This window comes from Peromyscus maniculatus, chromosome 10 (assembly GCF_049852395.1).
Source record: "Peromyscus maniculatus bairdii isolate BWxNUB_F1_BW_parent chromosome 10, HU_Pman_BW_mat_3.1, whole genome shotgun sequence".
Lineage (NCBI taxonomy): Eukaryota > Metazoa > Chordata > Mammalia > Rodentia > Cricetidae > Peromyscus > Peromyscus maniculatus.
In genome coordinates, this window is record NC_134861.1 from 66739065 (window position 1) to 66761118 (window position 22054).

General features: G+C 37.2%; 1 protein-coding gene across 4 annotated transcripts in view; it reads right to left on the reverse strand.

Moving 5' to 3' along the window:
* Window positions 1-3217: 3217 nt before the first annotated feature.
* The window catches only part of Cox7b2 (cytochrome c oxidase subunit 7B2), a 100164-nt gene continuing 81327 nt past the window's right edge, over window positions 3218-22054 (reverse strand). For all 4 annotated transcript variants that reach the window (XM_006979673.4, XM_076546419.1, XM_076546420.1 and 1 more), the window contains one exon: window positions 3218-3628. In XM_006979673.4, the coding sequence (XP_006979735.1) occupies window positions 3332-3574 (243 nt within the window). In that variant the 5' untranslated portion in view covers window positions 3575-3628 and the 3' untranslated portion in view covers window positions 3218-3331. The remainder of the gene's footprint in view (window positions 3629-22054) is intronic.

Consider the following 22054-nt stretch of genomic DNA (forward strand, 5'->3'; position numbering starts at 1 on the left):
TTTTCTTATGGGACATCTGAAATATTCCATCTGGATTTTATGTATTACTAATTTTTAATTTCTCACTGTATATAACCATTGTATGTGGTATTATGTTGCAAAGAACTCTTTCATATGAGCATATATATTGTATGCAGCCTTAGAAATAAAGTTGCAGGAAAAGAATAGGTATTATGCTCTAGGTATTTTGCTTCAGTCTCATGAGAAAAAAACCTACTATAAATCATGAATGAAACAAGAAAAAAAAAGAAAAAAATGATTTCCCATTATGCCTCATGTACAATTTCCACCAATTTCAAGGATAAATCTTTAACATATGGACCTTTGTGTGACATTTAACATATAAGCCACAGCAGCTTTCCTTTTCTATAGTTTCAGGGAAGGGCTGGTCAAATAAGGAAAAATCCTGAGAGAAAAGGAAAGCAAGCATAAAAAACCCAACAACTTTACACTTCAAAGGTTGGGCAGCCTGTGCTCCCTGTCCCTCAATCTTCCAGCTTGCTTCATTGAAGAAACAAGAGCTAAAACTAGACTTCCACTAGTTTTTCTCCTTTGAGTTAAGGTAAGTTAAGGGCCAGGTAAGTGTGCAAGCCCTTTGGGAAGCTATCACCATCTCCTATAGGTCATCAACATATCTTAGTGAATAAGAGGAGTGTATTCCAATTTAAATACATGATTTCAGTGCAAGTGTCCTACATCCAGTTGGCCCTGGCTCTCTCCTACTTCACATGCAGCTTCCTGCTTTATTGAGAACAGCTTCCATACCAGATGCAGAGATCTTGTATGGGTTTCTCCATCACCTCCGGCATCTGCATTCCTTCTCATGCCCATAATTCATTCTGTATTCTACATTACACACTGATTTTCAGCTCATCAGAATAAACCCTACCTGATCCAATCAGTATGCAGACTATGCAAATTCTATAAATAAGGAAGGCAAACACCAAGGAAGAAAAATGGAAAAAACAAAACCTCAGAAAATTCACACAACAGAGAAAAAAAAAGGGGGGGTTGGGAGAGAACAGATTGAAACATGAGCTAGTGTTCAGACCCTCAAAAGATCAGATATTAAAATTTTTAGACAATTCTAACTAACCATTGTAGAGGAAGAATTAGAAATATCCCCAGAGCATAATAGAAACATTCTCTACTATATCCCAATTCTGCATCTAGAAAAGATCCAAGAAGGCACAGACTCCCTAAAATTCCCAAGGATTGCTTCTCTAAGGTAACCATACCCTTGCAATAGCCTATTCCTTCTCCTGAGCTACATGCTTGATTTAATTACTTTCTGTTGAACAGAATATATGACAGAGGTGATAAGATTGGCTTGCAAAAAGACTCAAAGAAAAGCAAGTAGTGTTATTATTTTATCATGAGTTTACCCTTGGTAATACCCACATGACTAAGATGTGATCTACTGTGCCACATCCAACAAGGTCTTGAGACTAGTCAACTACCAAGTGAGTGAAATTGTAGTGGATGCTTCCTCCTGCCCTGAGATGAATGAAGCTCTTTCTGAATACTCTGTAGAAATATGAGCTCCTGCACCAGAGAGCCCCACCCCAACCCCCATCATTCTCAGATACCTGACTGACAGAAAATATGAGTTTGCAAACGCCTTATGGGAAGAAGTTTCAGAGTAATTTGCAAAATGAAACAGATAATTAAAATAGTCTCCAATAATCTAATTACAACCCTCAGTGGAAATCAAATTCCTAATTTTAATTTTTTTAATGAATGTGGGCTATGATTACCTATAGACACCCATTTATTCATCATTTCAATGTAATTGAAAGCCTCGTCTACCAGATCCTGTTCTGAATACAAAATCACAAAAAGTCTAAGATCTTACAGTTTCACAAACAAATAATAAACAAGTGTAAAAGCCATCCTGAAAATCAGATAATGAAAAACAAACAGGCTAAGGAACTAAAAGAGAGAAAGTGAGGCCAAAACACAGGTAGCAGGGGTTTTTTGTTTGTTTTCTTGAGATGGGGTCTCTCTGTGTAGTCCTGGCTATCCTAGAACTCACTATGTAGACCAGACTCACCTCAAACTCTGAGATCCACCTGCCTCTGCCTCCTGAGTGCTTGGATTAAAGATGTTGCCACCACCACCCATCGAGTAGCAATATTTAACAGATCTATTCTGAAAACATGACGTGTATAGTGATATTGTGTTCCCCAATATATTGTGCACCTTAATAAACTTATCTGGGGTCAGAGAACAGAACAGCCACTAGATACGGAGGCCACAAAACGGCGGCACACACACCTTTAATCCTAGCATTCCAAACAAAGGCAATGATGCATCCAGATCTCTGAGTTCAAAGCCACACTGGAAACAGCCAGGCAAGATGACTCATGCCTTTAATCCCAGGAAGTGATGGCAGAAAGAAAGGTATATAAAACATGAGGACAAGGAACTAGAGCTTGGTTTAGGTTTTTGAGCAACAAACAGTTCAGCTGAGATTCATTCTGGATGAGGATTCAGCGGCTTCCAGTATGAGGAAACAGGTTTAGCTCAGGAACTGGCAAGGTGAGGTGGCTGTGGCTTGTTCTGCTTCTCCAATATTCCAGCATTCACCCCAATACCTGGCTCCAGGTTTGTTTCTATTAAATAAGACCTTTTAAGATTCGTGCCACACATGTGAGCAAAACCATGAAGTTATGAGGAAGTGATTCATAGAGCATCAAAAGTGTATCCCATGCACAAGAAAGAAACAAAAGCATCTAGATGCAGGTTGTAAAATGCCATGGCAGCTTGGACTTCAGAGACAAATGAGTTCCTGGCTTTACAAGATGAGAGTGACATCCTGACAGTTTTAAGACGATCTTGAGTGCTGAACTGAAAAATGCATCATGGTGAAGGAGGGGTCAGGGTGATGAGCTGAAAAGCAAGGAGACTAATGAGAAAGTTTTGATATCAATGCCAGTGAAAGTACGGTGGTACAGACCAGGGTGGGAATGAGGAAGGACAGGTGAAATTAGCCAGCTTCTGACAAAAGAATATTATCTGGTTTCAACTAAATAAATTTCTATGGTGTGTATTTATGAATGCCTACTGAAGACAGGTACCTAGAATAAGTCAGTAAATCAGAAGAACTTGTGCTTCTAAAATCTTACTTTTCAAATATATGGTATCCACACTCCCCAGTATCTATATCCACCGCTAGTGCATTACTTCCAGGAACTAAATGATAGTTTTTGATGACTTGTTAGTACTTTTGAATGAATTTTATTTCTTTTGTTATGCTATTTTTAATTAACAGAACATTTCCATGACAAGTTTGTTTTGAGACAATTCTGCATTATGATATCTGAGATAATTACTTATCCTTCCACTCTTTTGGGGTAACTCTGCCAACAGGAGACAGGTTCCATTCTACGCCCATCTGTGTCATATAAATCATATATCCAAGTAAACAGAAAGTGGCTCCACTAATTAGCATCATATTGCCATATTTGTCATGAAAATCCGATGAGGGCTTTTGGTGGCCCTGTCTTGCCACAACTTGTCGAATGCTTTGAGTCTTGAGACGGTTTAGTGCGTATCGGGCCAAGGGAAACATCACCACGTGTGAAACGATTACTTCTGATCGCAGCAATGGTCTATTTCCAGAGACCTGGAAGACAAAACATAACATGGCAATGACATTTGATCCGTATTCAGTTCCTCCTTCATTTCAATGCTTCATCTGGGCCCCTAGATCCCTTAAACAGCCGTCAAGGACTGTGAAGGTTCCAAATTTCCAGTGCAACCCTCTACCTTTTTCCAATTAATTTTTGAGACAAAGGTTTCTCACTGCATCTTCTCATGGGTTCAGGATCTCCCGACTTTTTCCCATTGCTGGGATTAGATATGTACACAGCCACATACGGTATTTCCATAACTGCTAGGGATATGAACTCAGGTCCTCATGGTTATGCAGTGAACATTCTACCCAACAAGCTGTCTCTCCAAACCCAAGAATGTGACTTTCATGTTATGATGTCTGGATTCTAATTTCAGCTAAGCGGTTGGATGACTGCATAAATTTGAGCAGTTACTAAAAATCCCTGTGCTTCATCATCAGTGTCAAGCTGAGATAACAATATTGTGAAGACTGCATATAATATAACCCAAAGACCAACAAAGTAGAGAGTGTTAGATTTTTTCTTACTCATCAAAAGCGAGCAAAGGTGTCTTCTCCACAGGCAGAATCCAGACTTATCAACATGTCCAAGACAGCTACACAGGATCATTCCCCACACATCACACTAGTTGAATATCCTATCTAAAATCTACTATACATTCTAGGTTTCCATCAGAATTACAGACAATCACAGCATCATCTCTTCCTCCTGTTCTTTTGTTTTTTCCTCTTTGGCCATTAGGAAAGAGCAGAATCAGAGTAACTTAAGATAACTAGGTCTTTGTCTCATGCCTTCTGCTTTATAACAGACTTCATTATTCCCCACATTGAGAAGCTGCAACCCACAAACTTTGCTCCATGACACTGGTTGCACACATTATATTATATATCATCCTTTAGTTATTCTTATATCTATGAAGCTCTTTCATCTACCTTGAGTTTTCTTATAATTAAGTTGGCTTCTGTGGTTAAGTATTTCCATTTAGAAATTCCTCTTTAGTTACATCCTATAAAAATAATGCCGTAATATTTGAATATAAGACATCCTTCATGGTCTCATATATTTGATCCCATGATCCCTAGTCTATTGGGACAGTTTGGAAAGTTGTGGAACCTTTAAGAGGTGGAGCCTAGCTGGAAAAAGTAAATTTCTAGAGTATAGACTTTGAAATTTATAGCAAAATTTGGCTTTCTAGCTCATGTTCTTGTCTTATCTTCTGGACATTCTTATGTCCCATATCAAATGTAAGACAGTAGCTGGGGAACTGCTTAGGACTCTGCATTTCTGAAGTAAGTTCCATAAGCATGTACCATTAGACAAACACAAAGTAACATCAGCTCTAGAGTGCATCCAGCTCTAGATGCTCTTGGACTTTCCAAGGAGAGAATCATTTTAAGAAGAGTTCTGCAGTAACTAAGCCCAGCATTGTGGTGAACTAATCTGAGTGCCCTACAAGTTATACACACATCTTGGTATGAAGTTAGCCCACAGAAACAGTTGGCAGTATTTAAAGTCATTAAGAGTACTACCAATGCTGATGTTCTGCTGTATAATAAGTGCCATATTTTTTAAAGCTGAACTCTTGGACAACATTATTCAACTGTAGCGCCTTCATTTCCACCTGCTTTTATTTCTAGTGTTCTTTTCCACAGCTTCAGAATATGAATGCAAAATAAGAAACAATAAAAAGGCAATCTTCTTTAAATGAAAATGTACATAACCTGTGGTGTCTTTAGTTCGTTTATATATGTCAGAGGATGCAAGGAGGGATTAAGTGTACACTGTGCAAAGTGTCTCCCATCATTACTACTTAAGCTTTCAGGCTTTTCATAACAAGAAATACGAGAACCCTGCAAAAAGAAAAGGTACTGGTACAAATGTTGAAAAATGGCTATATTTTACAAGTAATGGCATCATATCCTGACTCACTGAATTGATGCATTTGCTTAAGGCTAAATTTTATGTCACTTTATTATGTCTAAAATGTTACATAAATGAATGCTACCTGAATAAAGAGAAAGGCAGATTATCACACTAAATTGATATTCCAGGAAGAAAGGACAACAGCCAGCACAAAGAACTTCTGATTTGATGTTCTCTGAGGCAAATGTTGCCTAATGGTGATGGTTATTAAGATATGCCAACTCCTGCATGTTTTCTCTCCCACCACCCCCTTCTTTTATTTTATATTGAATGTCAATCAGGTCTAGTATTTCCTCAAAGAGCATACTATTTGTTTGTTTGATACCATGTTCTAAAGATTCTAAATGGGTGATCCTGTTGTTAAGTAACTGAAGCCACTCATAGAACATAAAATTTCCAGTAAGAAAGAGCAAGGGCATGAATATACAGTCTATCAACAGAGGTCTCAAATGTGCTAGTCCCTTATTGCAGCTAGCCATCTTGTTTCTTCGTCCAGTCCTCAGCTTTGCATAGCAAGGCCAGAGTTCTCTTGCATACATGTGAAAATTACAATCATCTCAGGATCCACTTCTTGCCGAGGAAACTCTCAAAATTTAAGTAACTAGATGGAACGCAGTGGTGATTACACTAACTTTTAACTACATTCTAGTAACTGGAATGAATAATCAAACTCTAGTTTTACTAATTTGACACTGATTAGAATCAGAAAGCATCCTTTTTTCAGTACTTTTCCATAGCATATACCTATTTCACTTTTCTGTTAGATATGGGTAAGGAGAGCTACTTGAAAATAGGACTACAAGGTCATCCACATTTGGGAAAATATAAAGGCACCAGACAGTTTGAAAGACTTCTATGGTCCTTAATGTACTGCAATGATTCCTTAACAAGGATGGCATGTGGCACTTTCTAAACTTAGCTGAGGATACCATGCTTTTTCTGCCTAGAGTATATCTATATTAAGATTTTTCTAGAATAGCTCAGGGGAACACCAAAAGATGGCTCTACTTTCCCAATCCTATTACATCACTGTATCCTTTCCTATGGCTTAATAGGCACTTCATGAACCACATAGTTTAACACATGACTCAAGGGGTACAGGTGGCATGGTAAATCAAGTGTCTTAACATCCATAGAAGAGAATATGTGTAGTATTCATTATATGATTGAGATTCATAAAGTTTGAGTACTTGTGCAGATGTTTATCTTGTCTCCATATCCACTTTTAAAAAATAAATATCTTGTGAATAAACTGAAAACATGACACTGAAGAGGCCAGTGGAATTATATTAATAACCTCTTTGAAATGAAATTTAGAATTTCCATATTTATATCAGTGATATACTTAGCTAAAAGTGAGCATTAAAACATTGAACTACTAAAAAACAACAGCATTTTAATTTTAAAAGAGCACTTACTAGTCTCCATTTTAAATTATAATTATTTTAATTGCTAACTAGAACTCAGGGCAGTAAGGGTGCAATCTAAATATCAATTTTAATGAAATGTCAAATTCAGATTATGACTACTGTTTTCTAAAATTTCCAGAATTTTTTCAGCTTACAGTATCTTTGCTCTCCCAAATTTACTTCAGATTTCCTTATAAATTATATCTCTTTGCATAAGACTCTTCATGTTGCTGACATCACCTGACCAAGTGAGAGGGCATTTGCAGAGAAATTTCCCTTGACAAAATGAGCTCGTCATGAGCCTGAGGCAGCAGTGAACAGAGCTATGCAGGGGCTTTACCAGGCCATGCTTTCCCAATTCCTTTACCCGAATTCCCTTCCCTCCTTCAACTCTCCTAACAGTCGGTCAGTGAACTTCTAGAAAACTCTTCACAGATGTAAGCAATTGACCTTTTTTCCCTTCTCCCACTTTGGATTCATTACTTGAGAACAAGGAAGATTAGCTGGAGGGTCCAACTTGGGCAGACACTTCCGGAGAAACAGTTCAACAGGATGAATTCTTGTGGCGGGATGTTCACTTTTGTGAACTGATACGTCTAAGTTTATATTTTAAGTTCCCGAGGGAGAGATGCTGAAGGAAAGAGCAAGCCTTAAAGAGTCTAGATGCATGAAACAAAAATACAGAGCACAGACTCTTATTTTAAAATAAAAATTCATAAGAGAATTCTAGTTTGAGAAAGATTTCTAGGCTTCGGGGTTCCCTTTCATTAATCCAACAGATGTCAGAATTTCATTGGCCCAAAGGGTATTAGATTAACATTGTTTTTAGTAAGTAATCCCAGCACTTGGTAGAAGAGCTAGGTAGATCTCTGTGTGTTCAGGGATACAGCCAGCATTGGAGACATATGCCTTTAAGACTTGGGGGGCTGTACATACAGACAGTGACGAGGCAGTCACGTGTTTGGGTTTACAACCAATGAGAAGGCAGAACAAGTAAGTCTGCTATGTAAATAGGTTATAATTTTATCATAATCAAAGATGATATAGCTTAAACCACTTGATGCTGATAGAGTATTGGCTTCTTGCATACAAAATCTATTGTAGTATGTTCAGGTCATTCAAACTGTCAGATTTGAAAAAATCTAGAAATTACTTTAAATTGCCCTTTGCCGCACTTATCTTTGGGGGGTGTTACTGACTAATCATAGCTTGATGAAATAAATACTCATTGAGAAACAAAGTAGATAAAGGAGGCTGGATTTTATACAGACCTATTCCTTTTTCCTTTCTTTTTCTTTTTTTTTTTGTGTGTGTGTTTCTGTTTTTAGATATAGGGTGTGTGTGTGTCTGTTTTAAGATATGGTCTCACTATATAGACTAATCTAGCTTCAAAGTCATGATACTCCCATTTGTGTCAGCATGCTTGGCTCAGGTCTGACATTTCACTAACAAGAGAATCAGAGAGCTTAACTTACATACCTAAGAAAAAAAGAGGAACAAATATGAAAGTAGAGAACAAGTAAGGCACATTAATACCCTGACCAGCTCTCAAACAACAACACAACACTGAATGGAAGATGGGAGAATTCTTTTCTCAATGGAATTTTTTTATTCATTTTACATATCAATCACAGACCTCCCTCTCCTCCTTCTTCCTGCCTTCCCTCCAAACTACCCCCTAATCCCTCTTCCAACAAGGCCAAGTCTCCCATGGGGAGTTTGCAGAGCCTGGTTCATTTGGTAGAGGCAGACAAATGTGTAGCCTGAACTGCTTAAGGGGCCCCCTGGCAGTAGGATCAGGATCTATCCCTGGTGCATGAGCTGGCTTTTTGAGAGAATTCTTAAGAATTAAGGACGTTAATCTCTGACACAGATAAAATGGATAATGAATGCCATCCCCCAAATAAACAACTATGTAAATAATATATCTATAGGTAGTTTGAGAGGAAGTATAAAACCTCTTTAGGTAACAAGGACCAATGAACTAAATTCTTCCGTCTATAATATTCCATTTCTAAAGTTTCAAGTAAATATCTTTTATCATTAAAGAGAGAGAAACATGTTAGGGGTAATGGTAACTATGTAGGGATGAATACATGCTCACCTCTGTGGTGGTATTCTAATTGTACTGAAATGTGATTTTGATTGTATGTTAATAAATAAAGTTGCCCAGGGGTCAGAGCTATTAGAGCCATAGCAAGTATGGCAGTGGTGGCACACGCCTTTAATCCCAGCACTTGGTAGAAGAGCTAGGTAGATCTCTGTGTGTTCAGGGATACAGCCAGCATTGGAGACATATGCCTTTAAGACTTGGGGGGCTGTACATACAGACAGTGACGAGGCAGTCACGTGTTTGGGTTTACAACCAATGAGAAGGCAGAACAAAAAGACTATGAAAAGACGTACACACAGGAAGTAGCTTTTTTTCGGAGAGCTAGGACCACCGCAGAAGGAAGGGTGAGATTTTAGCTCTGAGCTCTGACCTCTCGGCTTTCTCTTTTATATTGGTTCTGTGTTTCTTATTTAATAAGATGGTTGGTTACATCTACACACCTCTTTTGTACATTTAAACTTTTCATGTGTGTATGCATGTGTAAGAGTTTGCATGTAGTTTATGAGCATGTATGTGTGTGCAGGTGCACAAGTATAACATGGGACACCTAAGGATAATGCCTGGTGTTGGTTCTATTGCTTTCTACTTTATTCCCTTGAGACAGGGTCCCTCACTGAATCTGGAGCTAGGCTGGTGGACAGCAAGCTTTAACAATCTCCTGTGTACATCTCCTATAAGATGGGGTTACAGGCATGTCCCTGGACTATATGTGGCTTTTAATGTGAGTCTTGGGGATCTGAACTAAGGTCATCATGCTTCCCAGCATGTTTTTACCTGTTAAGCCATCTCACTAGTCCTTAACTCCACCCCTTTCCTGCAACTGCATTTTTCTAGAACTAAAAGTTTCTCTTCAAGGCTTCACTATGAAAATATTAGAAACCCCTAGCTAACTAGCATTGTGATTATGTAGTTGCTTAAACATAAAAATATGCCCCTGCCACATAATAGAGCCTACTAAATAAATACCAGTGTCAAGAAAACTGAGAAAAAAATCACTCTTTCCAGGAATCCTCAATTAGAAGAAAAGATGGACAGGTAACCATAAAGTATCTGAATATGGTCAGGATGTTAGATCATCAAAAATAAAAGGCTTCACACCAGCCCAAAGATCCCAGGAAAAAGGAACTTTTGCCTAAACTACATTCTAGAGTAGATTCAGTCAGACTAAAATAAAAATGGAAAATAGAAGCTTGTTATTCAAGGCTTTTTCACAATTATCAAGGGTAAAACTTGGCTTTCAAATACTTTCTCTTTAAAAATGACCTTCAAATTCCATCATATGTAAACTGGGATCATCACCTTTACTGTCACATTCATAGCAAGAGCACATGTAATGAAACTACACAAGCACCAAAGTGAAGTACAAATTCCGTAGCTTTTTGTCAATTATATAATAATACATTTAATTTTTTTACATTTATTAATCTGTATATGTATGTAGGAAGGTATGTACAGGACCCAGCATATGTGTAGAGGTCTGAGTACAACTTGTAACAGTCAGTTCTCTCCTACCTTTCAGTAGGTCTTGGGTGATCAAACTCAGACCATTAGGATCGGTGGCAAAAATCTTTACTCACTGAACCATCTAGCCAGCCCTACAACTAGTCCTTGACTGGAGGTAAGGTTCTTTCTTCCTCTTTCCTGTTCTCCATTCCAATCTTTCCAGATGTAACCCTAGTTCTGCTGCAGCCTGCTATCTGAACCCCTGCTCCCTGCCCACCTTAATTCCCTTAGGACTGGGTCTCTTGGAATTGAGAGACAGAGGGTTAACCAAGGAATAAATAATACAGAACAGATAGCTACAGGGGCAGGGGGAAGAAACCATACCACCACAACAAAAGATAATAAGAATTCAGCCCTCATCAAAACCTCCAAATATTAATGGTCTAAATTCCCCCATTAAAAGGACAGGGTCTAAAAAATAGAAAACAAGATCCATCTTTCTGAAGCTTCTAAGAAATATACCTCACCACCATCAACAAACATCATTTTAGAGGAAAAGATATTCTAAGCAAATACAACCAAGAAGTAAGCAAATATAGCTATTATAACACTTGACAGAACACAGATCAAATCAAAACTAATCAGAAGAGAAGACACTACATACTCATTAAAGGAAAAATCCATCAAGAGGGCATTACAATTCTCAATATTTATGCACCAAAAACAAGGACATCAAAGTTCATAAAAGAAACACTACTACAGAAAAAATTATATATCAACTGTAACACAGTGATACTGGATGACTTCAAGACCTCACTCTCTCCAGCAGACAGGTCATCCAGACAAAAGTAAACAGAAAATACTGGCGTTAAATGGAGTCATAAATCAAACGGACTACAGACATCTACAAAGTATGCCACCTAAAGACTAGAGAATATACTTTCTTCTAAGTAGCTTCCACCAAAAGCTGAAAATTGATTTATCAGCTATATAATTCTTTTATAGATTCTCAAAGGACTATTTGTAAACTTTTTTCACCGGTATGTGGCAGTGATTGTGAGGCATATCTTACTACAGAGAAACTTAATCATCAATGTTCATTGCTGCTCTACTCATAGCAAGAAACTAGGAAAGGCCTAGATATCCTCATGAATGAATAATGAAAATGTCACAAATTTATACAATGAAATTTTATTCAGCTGTTAATAATTATCTTTAGTAAGGTAACCCACACATAAAAAAGACAAATATATGCATATTTTCTTTTATAGGTAAATGTTAGACATTTGTGTTTCAATCTGAACAAAGAAGTTAGATGGTTAGTAAGGTAGTAAGTAAGAGGAAGGAATCTTCCAAGAAAAAAAGGAATAGAATATAGTGTCATAAAGACATAAAGGTTAACGACAATAGCAGGATTAAAGGGGGGGGGGCTGGGAGGCCAGGGTAAAAGAGGGAATGCAGGGAAGGAAAACTAATCCTAAGGGTTTTTATAAAGCTGAATGGAAATCAATTACTGAAAAAACTCCCTAAAATATATACATATATGTAAAGTATTTAAATGGCATCAGCATATACCGGGAAAGATAATGCTCCAACTAGACATCTTATTTGGCCAAGTAAAACCTCTACCAGGAATGGGCTACAATTTCTTTAACTGTTGCCACAAAGCATCCATGCAAACCCCCTAAACATCAAGAGGAGATTGTCAAGGCATTAGTTATTTGCCATAATCTGATGGTAAAGCCCTATCGTTGATCACACAATTTACTTATGCCTTCAGGCATGAAGAAATTAGGCAGGTACCCAACTAGAAGTTTCACTCCTACTGACTACTATTCAGAATGCTGGATGGTACTTTGTATGGCACAAGGGGAGAAAAATTAATGCACAATAAATATAGTGTCACCAAGCTACAGACTTTGCAACCTACGAAAGAAAAGAGGTTTGCTTGCAAGATATCCTGGTGCAATAGTGCCACAAATATTACAGGAGTAACCAACTATTTTCTGATTGGATTTAAGGCCCATTGCATGAGATGCTAATCTATACCTGAAACTGCTAAAGTGGCCACATACCAAGGAATAGACAGGTCGTGAGCCTAGGGAAAATCTTACTACTATTACTCTACTAAAGGAGCATGGAAATAAAATGACTCCAAATGACATACACTTACAGCCACAGAGCAGAGCACCATTCACCCTTCACCAGAAAAGCGATTGGTCATTAACAAAAACATCCACACTGGACAACATACAGAGACTGAGAGACTTTGGAGCATTCAGCACTAAATGAATTATTTTTAATCAAACCTCTCCCTTCGAGAATTGGAGATCTACATTAAAAAGCCAGGTGTGGTGGAAGGAAACAGTTTCTTCCAGATATAACAAAACTGACTCAGATATGAACTCCCAGAGACTGTGGTAGCATGCACAAGACCTTCATGATTTCAAACCAGATAAAATGCTAGCACTGAAAAGACGAAATAGACACAGTTTCAGAACTAACCAAGGAGCTATTTGCAATTGATACCTGCTGGGAAAGGAAATAATCAGTTTTCTCCAATGGAATGTCACTGGGTATATAAACAACACTCCAGGGCAGCCCTACTCCCACCCTCCAGGAATAGTTGGTCAACACAAGTGACTCCATGAAATGTTTTAGTATGTGTGCACAGTTTTTGTTTTCATTTGTTTTATTGCTTTTTTTTTCTAGTTTGTTTTTATTTTCATTTTTCCTTTGTTTTTTCTGTTTTTTTTTTTTTTTTTTTTTTTTTTTTTTAATGAAACAGAGATCATGAAATTGTTTGGGTATAGAGAACGGGAGGACCTAGAAGTTGAAGGAGGGGAATGAATAAGTTCAAAATATATTGCATAAAATATTTTAAATTGCAAAACTGAAAAAGTTCTAGAATGAACCTCAAATTTTAATTAGCATTATTGTTTTTAATATTATAAAATTATGGGAGATAAGCTTCAGAGACTTCTTTAAGAAGAAATAAAATTGATAAAACTGACTAGACAAAGAATAGTAAGCAGAGTTAAGATCATTTGAATTTAATTGTATTTAGAATTAACATTATCCACCGTGGGGCCATTTGCTTTCGATTTCATGATGCTGGAGGATCATTTGTAATTTTATACACCAGAAAAAATACATTTAAAAACTTGGACAATGATAGACATTATATATGATTATTACAAATTAATACATATATCTTAATAACAGAAACAATACTGAAAAAATCACTTTAAGCCATGATTCACATATTTGATCAAGATTTGGAATTAAACTAGTTAATTAAAATCTTCTTTAATATGCCTCACAATCACTGCCAAATACCGGTGATAAAAGTTTACAAATAGTATCTTCCAAAATATTGGCAATACAAAAAATATTGATGGAGGCATATACCCATATGCTAAGTTGAAGAAACCCTAAATAAAATATCCATTTATTCAACTTTAGGAAATATTTGCAGAACAAAACAACACTTAAGTCAAATAGTGATTTTATATAGTACAAACATATACAATGGGATACCATTACAGAATGGTAAAGGGCAAGGTGGAAGAAGCTTGCTCCGTGGGCATCTATTTAGCTTTAGATAAGTAGTCAAGGAACTCTGCCCATTTCTTATGTACCATCCAGATTCCTGTCAATCATTCTCTATAAAGTGTTAGTGCAAAGAATACTGACATCTCTTGACTACCAAAATGATCACTTAGATCACTTTTTTTTTGCATTTGATTGCAATAATAGTAACTATGCTCCCCTCCTCTGAAAAACCTATTAGCTTCTGTGATCCTCTCTGAGTTTTATTCCCATCTCTATGGCAATTTAAAGATTCACAATCCTTGCTGAGGGTGTGGCATGGTTAGTAAAGTACTTTTTACAAGCATGAGGGTCTGAGTTTGTCTCTCTAGCATCCACACTCTGCTGTGGAGGCAGAGAAAAGTGGACTCCTGGAGCTTGTTGGCTAGTTAGTCTTGCCTAATTGATGACACTTCCAGGTTCACTCAGAGCTCAGAGACTTTGTTTCAAAAAATATGCTTAAGTGATTTAAGAAAATAAACTCAATAAATGCTGGACATGCAAAGCACAGTACACAAACACATACACACTTGCATTCACGTGTGAGAACATTATTTTCTATTAGCTCTTGAACTATAAAAGCTTATCACAAATCTTGCATGTTTACTTCTGGCTGCATAGAATGGCTTATGCTTATAATCCCTGCACCCGGGAGGCTGATTCAGGACTGATCTGAGTTCAAGACCATCTTCAGCTACATAGTGAGTTCAAGGTCATCCTTTGATACTAAGTGAAGCCATATTTTAAAAATGGTTTCTTCGAGCCCGGGCGGTGGTGGCACACACCTTTAATCCCAGCATTCGGAAGGCAGAGGCAGGCGGATCTCTGTGAGTTTGAGGCCAGTCTGGTCTACAAAGCCAGTTCCAGGAAAGGCACAAAGCTACACAGGGAAACCCTGTCTCAAAAAATAAAAAATAAAAATTAAAATAAATAAAAATAAATGGTTTCTTCTATTTAACTTTCTATACTTCTCTTTTTCTAGATACTAACAATCATTATGGTAGATGATTACCAAACTATATCTCCAGATATGAATCTTCAATTCCAGAGAAATACATTAAAATCCCTTTTAAAATCACCCCAACAGCACTCAGGACAGGGAAGAAGGCAGGCTAACTAGCTACCTTCACCTCTTCTGCCTCTCCTTCCAATCCCCCTGACTCACCAGCAGCTCCACAGCCAACCACCTGCTATGGCCTCTCCTTCATCTCTGCCCCATCTACAGCACATCACATAGATCTTATCCTCCAATCTTCCTCTTACTCATCTTTGTCTCAGCCCCCAAATGGAGCAGGCATTGGCTGGGAAAAAACCAGCCAAGGTGGTCAGTGAAGCAAATAGGCCAAATAAGCAGCTAGGCAGGCTAAGTGCAGATCTTCATCTTTCCCTCCATTCCTCAAAATGTAATACTCCATTCTTATCCCCAACTCTGTAACAGATGACCTCTCTTCACTGTGGCCTCTCCTCACTCTCTGCTCCGATTCACTGGAGACTAAACATTGTTCCTAGCAGAACATTCCACTTCTCTCTCTCTTGTGGACAGCCTCACCAAATGGACTCTTGCCAAGAGACATCATCCAGACCAAAAAAAAAAAAAAAAAAAAAAAAGAATAAACAGAGAAATTCTGGGGCTAACTGATGTCATAAACTAAATGGACCTAATGGATACTTACAAACACACAAAAATATATATACCTTCTTCTCAGCAGCTCCTGGAACTTTCTCAAAAAATTGGCTACATACTTGCACACAAATCAAGTCTCAACAGATGTAAGCAACTGAATGACACCCTATGTCCTATCTGACCATCATGGATTACAGCAGATTAAAGCTGGATATCAACAATAACAGAAAACAACAGAAAGCTTACAAACTCATGGAAACTGAAGAAGTCACTAGGAATGAAAAATGGGTCAAGACAGATGGAAATTATGAGAGAAATAAGACTTTCCTAGATTTCAATGAAAATGAATACACAACATACCCAAACTTGTGTGAAACAGTGAAGATAGCAGACTTTAAGGTTCTATAACAAAAAGAAATCACATGCAAAGGAGATGGAAAGAAATAAACTCCAGGCTGAAATCAATAGAATACAAGCAAAAAAAACAACAATGGGAAAAAAATCCTACAATCAATGAAACAAAGAACTGGTTCTTTGAGAAAATCATTCAGACTGACAAACCTTTAGCCAAAGTAAGTGAAAAGTGCAGAGAGCAGCTCCCAATTAACAAAATTCAAGATGAAGAGGGAGGGCCTAACAACAAACACCAAGGAAATTCCGAGAAGCATAAGGACATACATTAAAAAGCTATACTCAACAAAAGTTGGAAAACCTAAAAGAAATGAATAAGATTTTCCAATAAATACCACAGTTAAATCAAAATCTGATAACCAATTTGAACAGACTTATATATTCATATATATTGGTTTTCTATAGGTGAAATAGAAGCAGTAATCAAAAAGTCTACCAACAAAAAACAGCCCAGGGCTAGATAGTTATAGTGTAAAATGCTACTAGACTTTTAAAGAAGAGTTAATGCCCAAACTCTAAAAATTCCACAAAACAGAAACAAAATATTGCCCAACTCATTTTGTGAGGCCATGGTTACCCTGACAGCTAAACCAAAGACCCAATAAAGAAAAAGAATTATGGACCAATTTCCCATATGAATACAGATGCGAAATATTCCAATAAAATATCTGAAAACACATCAAAAAGATTATTAAATATGATCAAGTAAGTAGTCTTCATCCCAGAGTTTCAGGGATAGTTCAATATATGAAAATCAATAAATATAATCCACCATATAAACAAACTGTAAGACAAGAGCCACATGATAATCTCATTAGATGCCTGCTGGAAAGGCTTTTGACAAAATCCAAGATCTCATCATGATAAAAGTCCTGGAGAGCTTAGGGACACAAAGGATATTATCTCAAAATAATAAAGGCAGTTTACAGAAACCCCATACCAAACATTAACTTAAATGGAGAGAAACTCAAAGCAATTCCACTAAAATCAGGAACAAGACAAGGCTTTCTATTCTTGCCACCCTACTCAATATAGTACTTTTAAGTCTTAACTAAAGCAATTGAACAACTAGAGGAGAACAGAAGATACATTTTGTAAAAGAAGTCAAAATATCTTTATCTGCAGATGTTGATAGTATACACAAGTGACTCTAAAAATTCCACCAAGGAACTCCTACAGCTGATGAACACTTTCAGCAAAGTAGCTTGGTACAAAATTACCTCACACAAGTCAGTAGCCTTCCTATAGTAGAAATTAGTGAAACAACACCCTTCATGAAATAGCACTTAAATAAATATCTTCTCTCCCTCCCTCCCTCCCTCCCTCCCTATTCTGATGTTTGTTTTTGTTCAATCTTATTATAGTTTATTTCATTATCACCCCTTAAATGCCTGTCGTTTTCTAAGGAGAAACAGAAAAGGCAGTGGATCTGTTAATGAGGGAAGGTGGGGAGAAACTTGAAAGAGTAGAAGAAAGGGAAATCATAATCAGAATATAGTGCGTGAATTTTGTTTCCTTTTTTATTGAAAATAGATTCTTCTCCCATACATCCTGATCACAGTTTCCCCTCCCTCCACTCCTCCCATTCCCCATGTCCCCTCTCCCCCAGATCCACTCCCCCTCCATTTCATCTAAGAGAGGACAGTTAACCAGAACAAAACAAGATACAACAAGACAAGGCAACCCAAAAGGAGGAAAAGAGTCTCAAGAGCAGGCAAAGGAGTCAGAGATATCCCCACTCCCACTGTTAGGAGTGCAACAACACCACCAAACTAACAACTATATGAAACATATATGCAAAGGACCTGATGCAGACCCATGCAGGCCCCTTGCTTGCTGCTACGATCTCTGTGAGCCCTGCTTTGTGGATTTGGTGAGCCATATTCTCCTGGTGTCCTCTATCCCCTCTGACTCCTATAATCTTTCTTTCCTCTCTTCTGTGGGATTCCCCATCTCCAAGGGGAGGGACCCAATGGAGACCTCCAAATTAGATTCTCTGCATATGTCTGGCTATGGGTCTCTGCACCTGCTTCCATATGTAGCTAGAGAAAGTTTCTCTGACAATGACTGGAGAAGGCAACAATCTATAGGTATAGCAGAATATCATTAGGCATCAATTCATTGATTTTGTGGTTTCTGGGCTATTCATTCTCCAGTTCCTGGATATCCAGGCAGTGTGGGGCATGGCTCCCTCTCATGGTGTGGGCCTCAAATAAACCAAACATTGGTTTGGCTATTCTCACAAATTCCATGCCACCATTGCCCCCGCACATCTTGCATGGGGGGTGGGAGGGAGGAGAAAGAAAATAAAACACCCTAACAAAGCTCAAATGTATCATCAAAATCAACAGACTTAAATTTACAGTCATGCTTTTCTCAAATTGATCCTAAAGATATTCCTTTATCTCAGTAATATTACTTCTGCCCATATAGTTTGAACAATTTAAGAAACTATTCTTGACATTTCAATTCCTTTACCTTGTCAATTACACTATTAGATTCTTTTAATTCTGAATCTTTACAAAAGCTCAGATCTGCTCAATTCCTATATCTGTTGCTATGACAGATGAAATTTTCTTCATTTACTCTCCTCAACCACCCCATAATATTTCTCTTCAGCTGCTGGTAGCAAAGAGATCTCTTGAGAGCACAAGTAAAACTGTACCATAACAGAATACTCTCAGTTACATTACGTTTGCTGGTTCACAGGTTCTCATGTAAATAGTGTGGCACACAGGTGGATATTTACCAGAGTCAGGATTGGCTATAGCTGCAACTATAATCCCATTACTCAAGTTCTAAGAAGAAGGCTCTAAATTTCTAAGGTAGAAATTTAACAATAATCCAGTGTGACCAGGCCATCCAGAGCTAGAAAGGGGCTGATATCCGATAGGACAGGAAATTTCAGCAGGAGCCAGTAGTGTAAAAACTAACAGACCTCAAACGGTATTTATATTTACTTGTTAACAAAAGGCTTTATTAAAACCATTTAATCTACAAACATTTCTTATAATGCTGTTTTGTTAAAAGTGGGGTGATATTTATTGAACCAGGACTCATTGAACATTTATTCATGGCTACTACACTAATGTATTTCATACAACTGTTTTCTAATGTTCTACTGAGAGGTATGGAAAAGAAAGCCAGTAGGGCATGGTGGCTATGACCTCTGGTGAGAAACTTTATAGAATATTTAATAGGAACTAACAATTTCAAAAACCTTAATTAAAATAAAAAATAACAAAGACTAGTTTAATGGTCAATTAACTGAAGCTAAAGAAAAAATAAGTGAATAAGAAAGTAAGTTTAAGGAAAATAGAATTCAGCAAAGAAACAAAAAACATTTAAAAGGCCATCTATATGAACAAATGCCTAGATAGAAACTCAGACACATTATTGACTTTGCATGAAGCCAAATTATAGTAAAATCATGACTTCCAAATTGGTTTCTTGAAGACTTCTCCATTTCTTTTTTTTCTTTCTTTTCTTTTTCCTGTTTTCTTTTCTTTTTTTTTGGGGGGGTGGGGGGTGCTGATATAAATCTCATGGCCTTTTAACTGTTCAGTCACTTGAGCTCTCTGCAAATGAAACAAACAAACAAACAAAAAACAAACTTGGAAGGTGGATGAGTTATTTATTTGGTAAGCCAAATGCTCTCTCTAGCAGTGCCTCAGCTCTTCCTTAATCAGAACATTTTTAAGAAAGTAGAAAACCCTTTTAGAAAATTCTTATGCCTGTAAAAGCCAGGCCTCCCCTCCTTGAAAAATAATCCCTGTTCTCTCTGCACAACCCGCTTGTCAGCAAAACCAATAGCAGGGTCCACATAAATGTAGCATCTCAAGTGCAATATAGTCTCCTGCTGTTTTCTTGCAGCCAAGGTATCCATTAAAGAGCTGGCACAGCTTCCCAGGGCACATTAGAAATGGCCGTTACTAAATACACAGCCTCTTCTTCCTTCCTCATACAGATGATATTGCTTTAATTGATCAATCACCCCTACTGTGTTCTGCTGGTGCCAGGGCAACTGGAAGGGATGAACTACTGCTGTACAAGTTATTGTAGTCTCTCTTGATGAGGAAATACAACATAGACTTTGAGGCTGAAAATGCATTTTCCAGGTTATTACTTCCTTTCACTATTTTATGCCTAAAGTGGGAAAGTTTGGACTCAATACCCCAAGCTGTCTGAAACTCAAAGGTTCACTGCTTTGCTCTAGGGAAATATAGATCTCGGCTGGCCAACATGATGAATTGCTTTTGTTATGCCCTTCTCAGACCTTTGAAAGTACTGTAGATTAAAATCAAGAGAGCCCAGGAGAAATCAGAAATTCTAACAACAGGTCAGAAGTTGTTGAGTTGAGTGAATTATAAAAGATATGAAGGTTCCACTACCAATTTAGTTGCCTCACTAATTTCTATCACAATCCCCCTCTATGTATCTTACTGCCTTTTTAATTTTGATCATGTGGTAAGACTGCAAATAAACATATGGATGATATGATCCTGAGTGCAAGACCTAGAAAATTATATTCAAAGTTGTGTAACTTAAATAACTACTTGATCTTGGACAGAGTAGAACTTTTTCTTGCCTTATTTTCTTCATATGCATACAAATAACATATCATCTATTTTAATTTGAAAACAAATGGCTCATGAAACACTTAATGAACAGGTATAGGCAACAATGGGATGTAGTGCCCAGTAGAGAGAAGAGGGGTTCTTAGCTATCTTATATCACAAACCACACTCTAATTGATAAAACTTATCATATTTTTCTTTTTAATAAGCAATTAAATGAGAATAAAGACTTTTTCTCATATTGGTATTCTCAAGTTCTCAATGCATGTTTGAGAGAACAAATGATGGTTATGTCAAACATAGTCAAGGTCAGCTGGACTGTAATTTGATGAAGATTATATGGGATTATATAAAGACTATGCCAGGGAGTCTGAATTGAACGGGATGAAATGAATGAAGGCTCTAATGGATAGTTCAAAATGCAAAGTAACACAGAAAGCCCTAATTCAACTCTGGTGTATCTAACATAAAACCAAAGTCATAAATATAGAAAAGAGATCTTTACAGAAGAAAGAAGGTGAGCAAGGCTTGGAAGAAATAATGAAAGTCAGAGACTAGTAAACAGAATGCATTATGTACGGGTATGAAGTTGTCATAGAACAAAATTAATAGACAACAAAAATATATAAGTTAATATCTCGAACATCGATAGAAATATCTTCATCAAAATACTAGCAACTAAATTCATCAGCATGTTAAAAGGTTTATGTACCATGATTAAGAGAGTTTACCACCTAAAAGCAAATATGACTTAACATATGCAAATCAATAATATATAATGCATCACATTAAAAGTAAAGGTTTAGGGGCTGGAGAGATGGCTCAGAGGTTAAGAGCACTGACTGCTCTTTCCAGAGGTCCTGAGTTCAATTCCCAGCAACCACATGGTGGCTCACAACCATCTGTAATGAGATCTGGTGCCCTCTTCTGGTCGGCAGTCACATATGCTGTATACATAATAAATAAATAAATCTTTAAAAAAAAAAAAAAAAAAAAAAAAAAAAAAAAAAAAGTAAAGGTTTAGAATCATATGATAATCTGAACTCACAGAGGCTTCCAGAGTACTGGAATTAAAGGCATGTGCCACCATCACCACCAGGTGATCATCTTAATAAAAGAAAAACAAATAGACAAAATTCAATGTCCTGTTGCAATAACACTTTTGGATTAAATTAGGCATGACAGGATTGTTGCTGTTCAACAATATAAAGTTCTCATAAGAGTAAATTCATGGGTAACCACTCAATGATAAAGAGTTATAAGCCTTCCCCTAAGAACAAGAAGAAGAAAAGTGGACCAACAATTCCAATCACACACTAAAATTA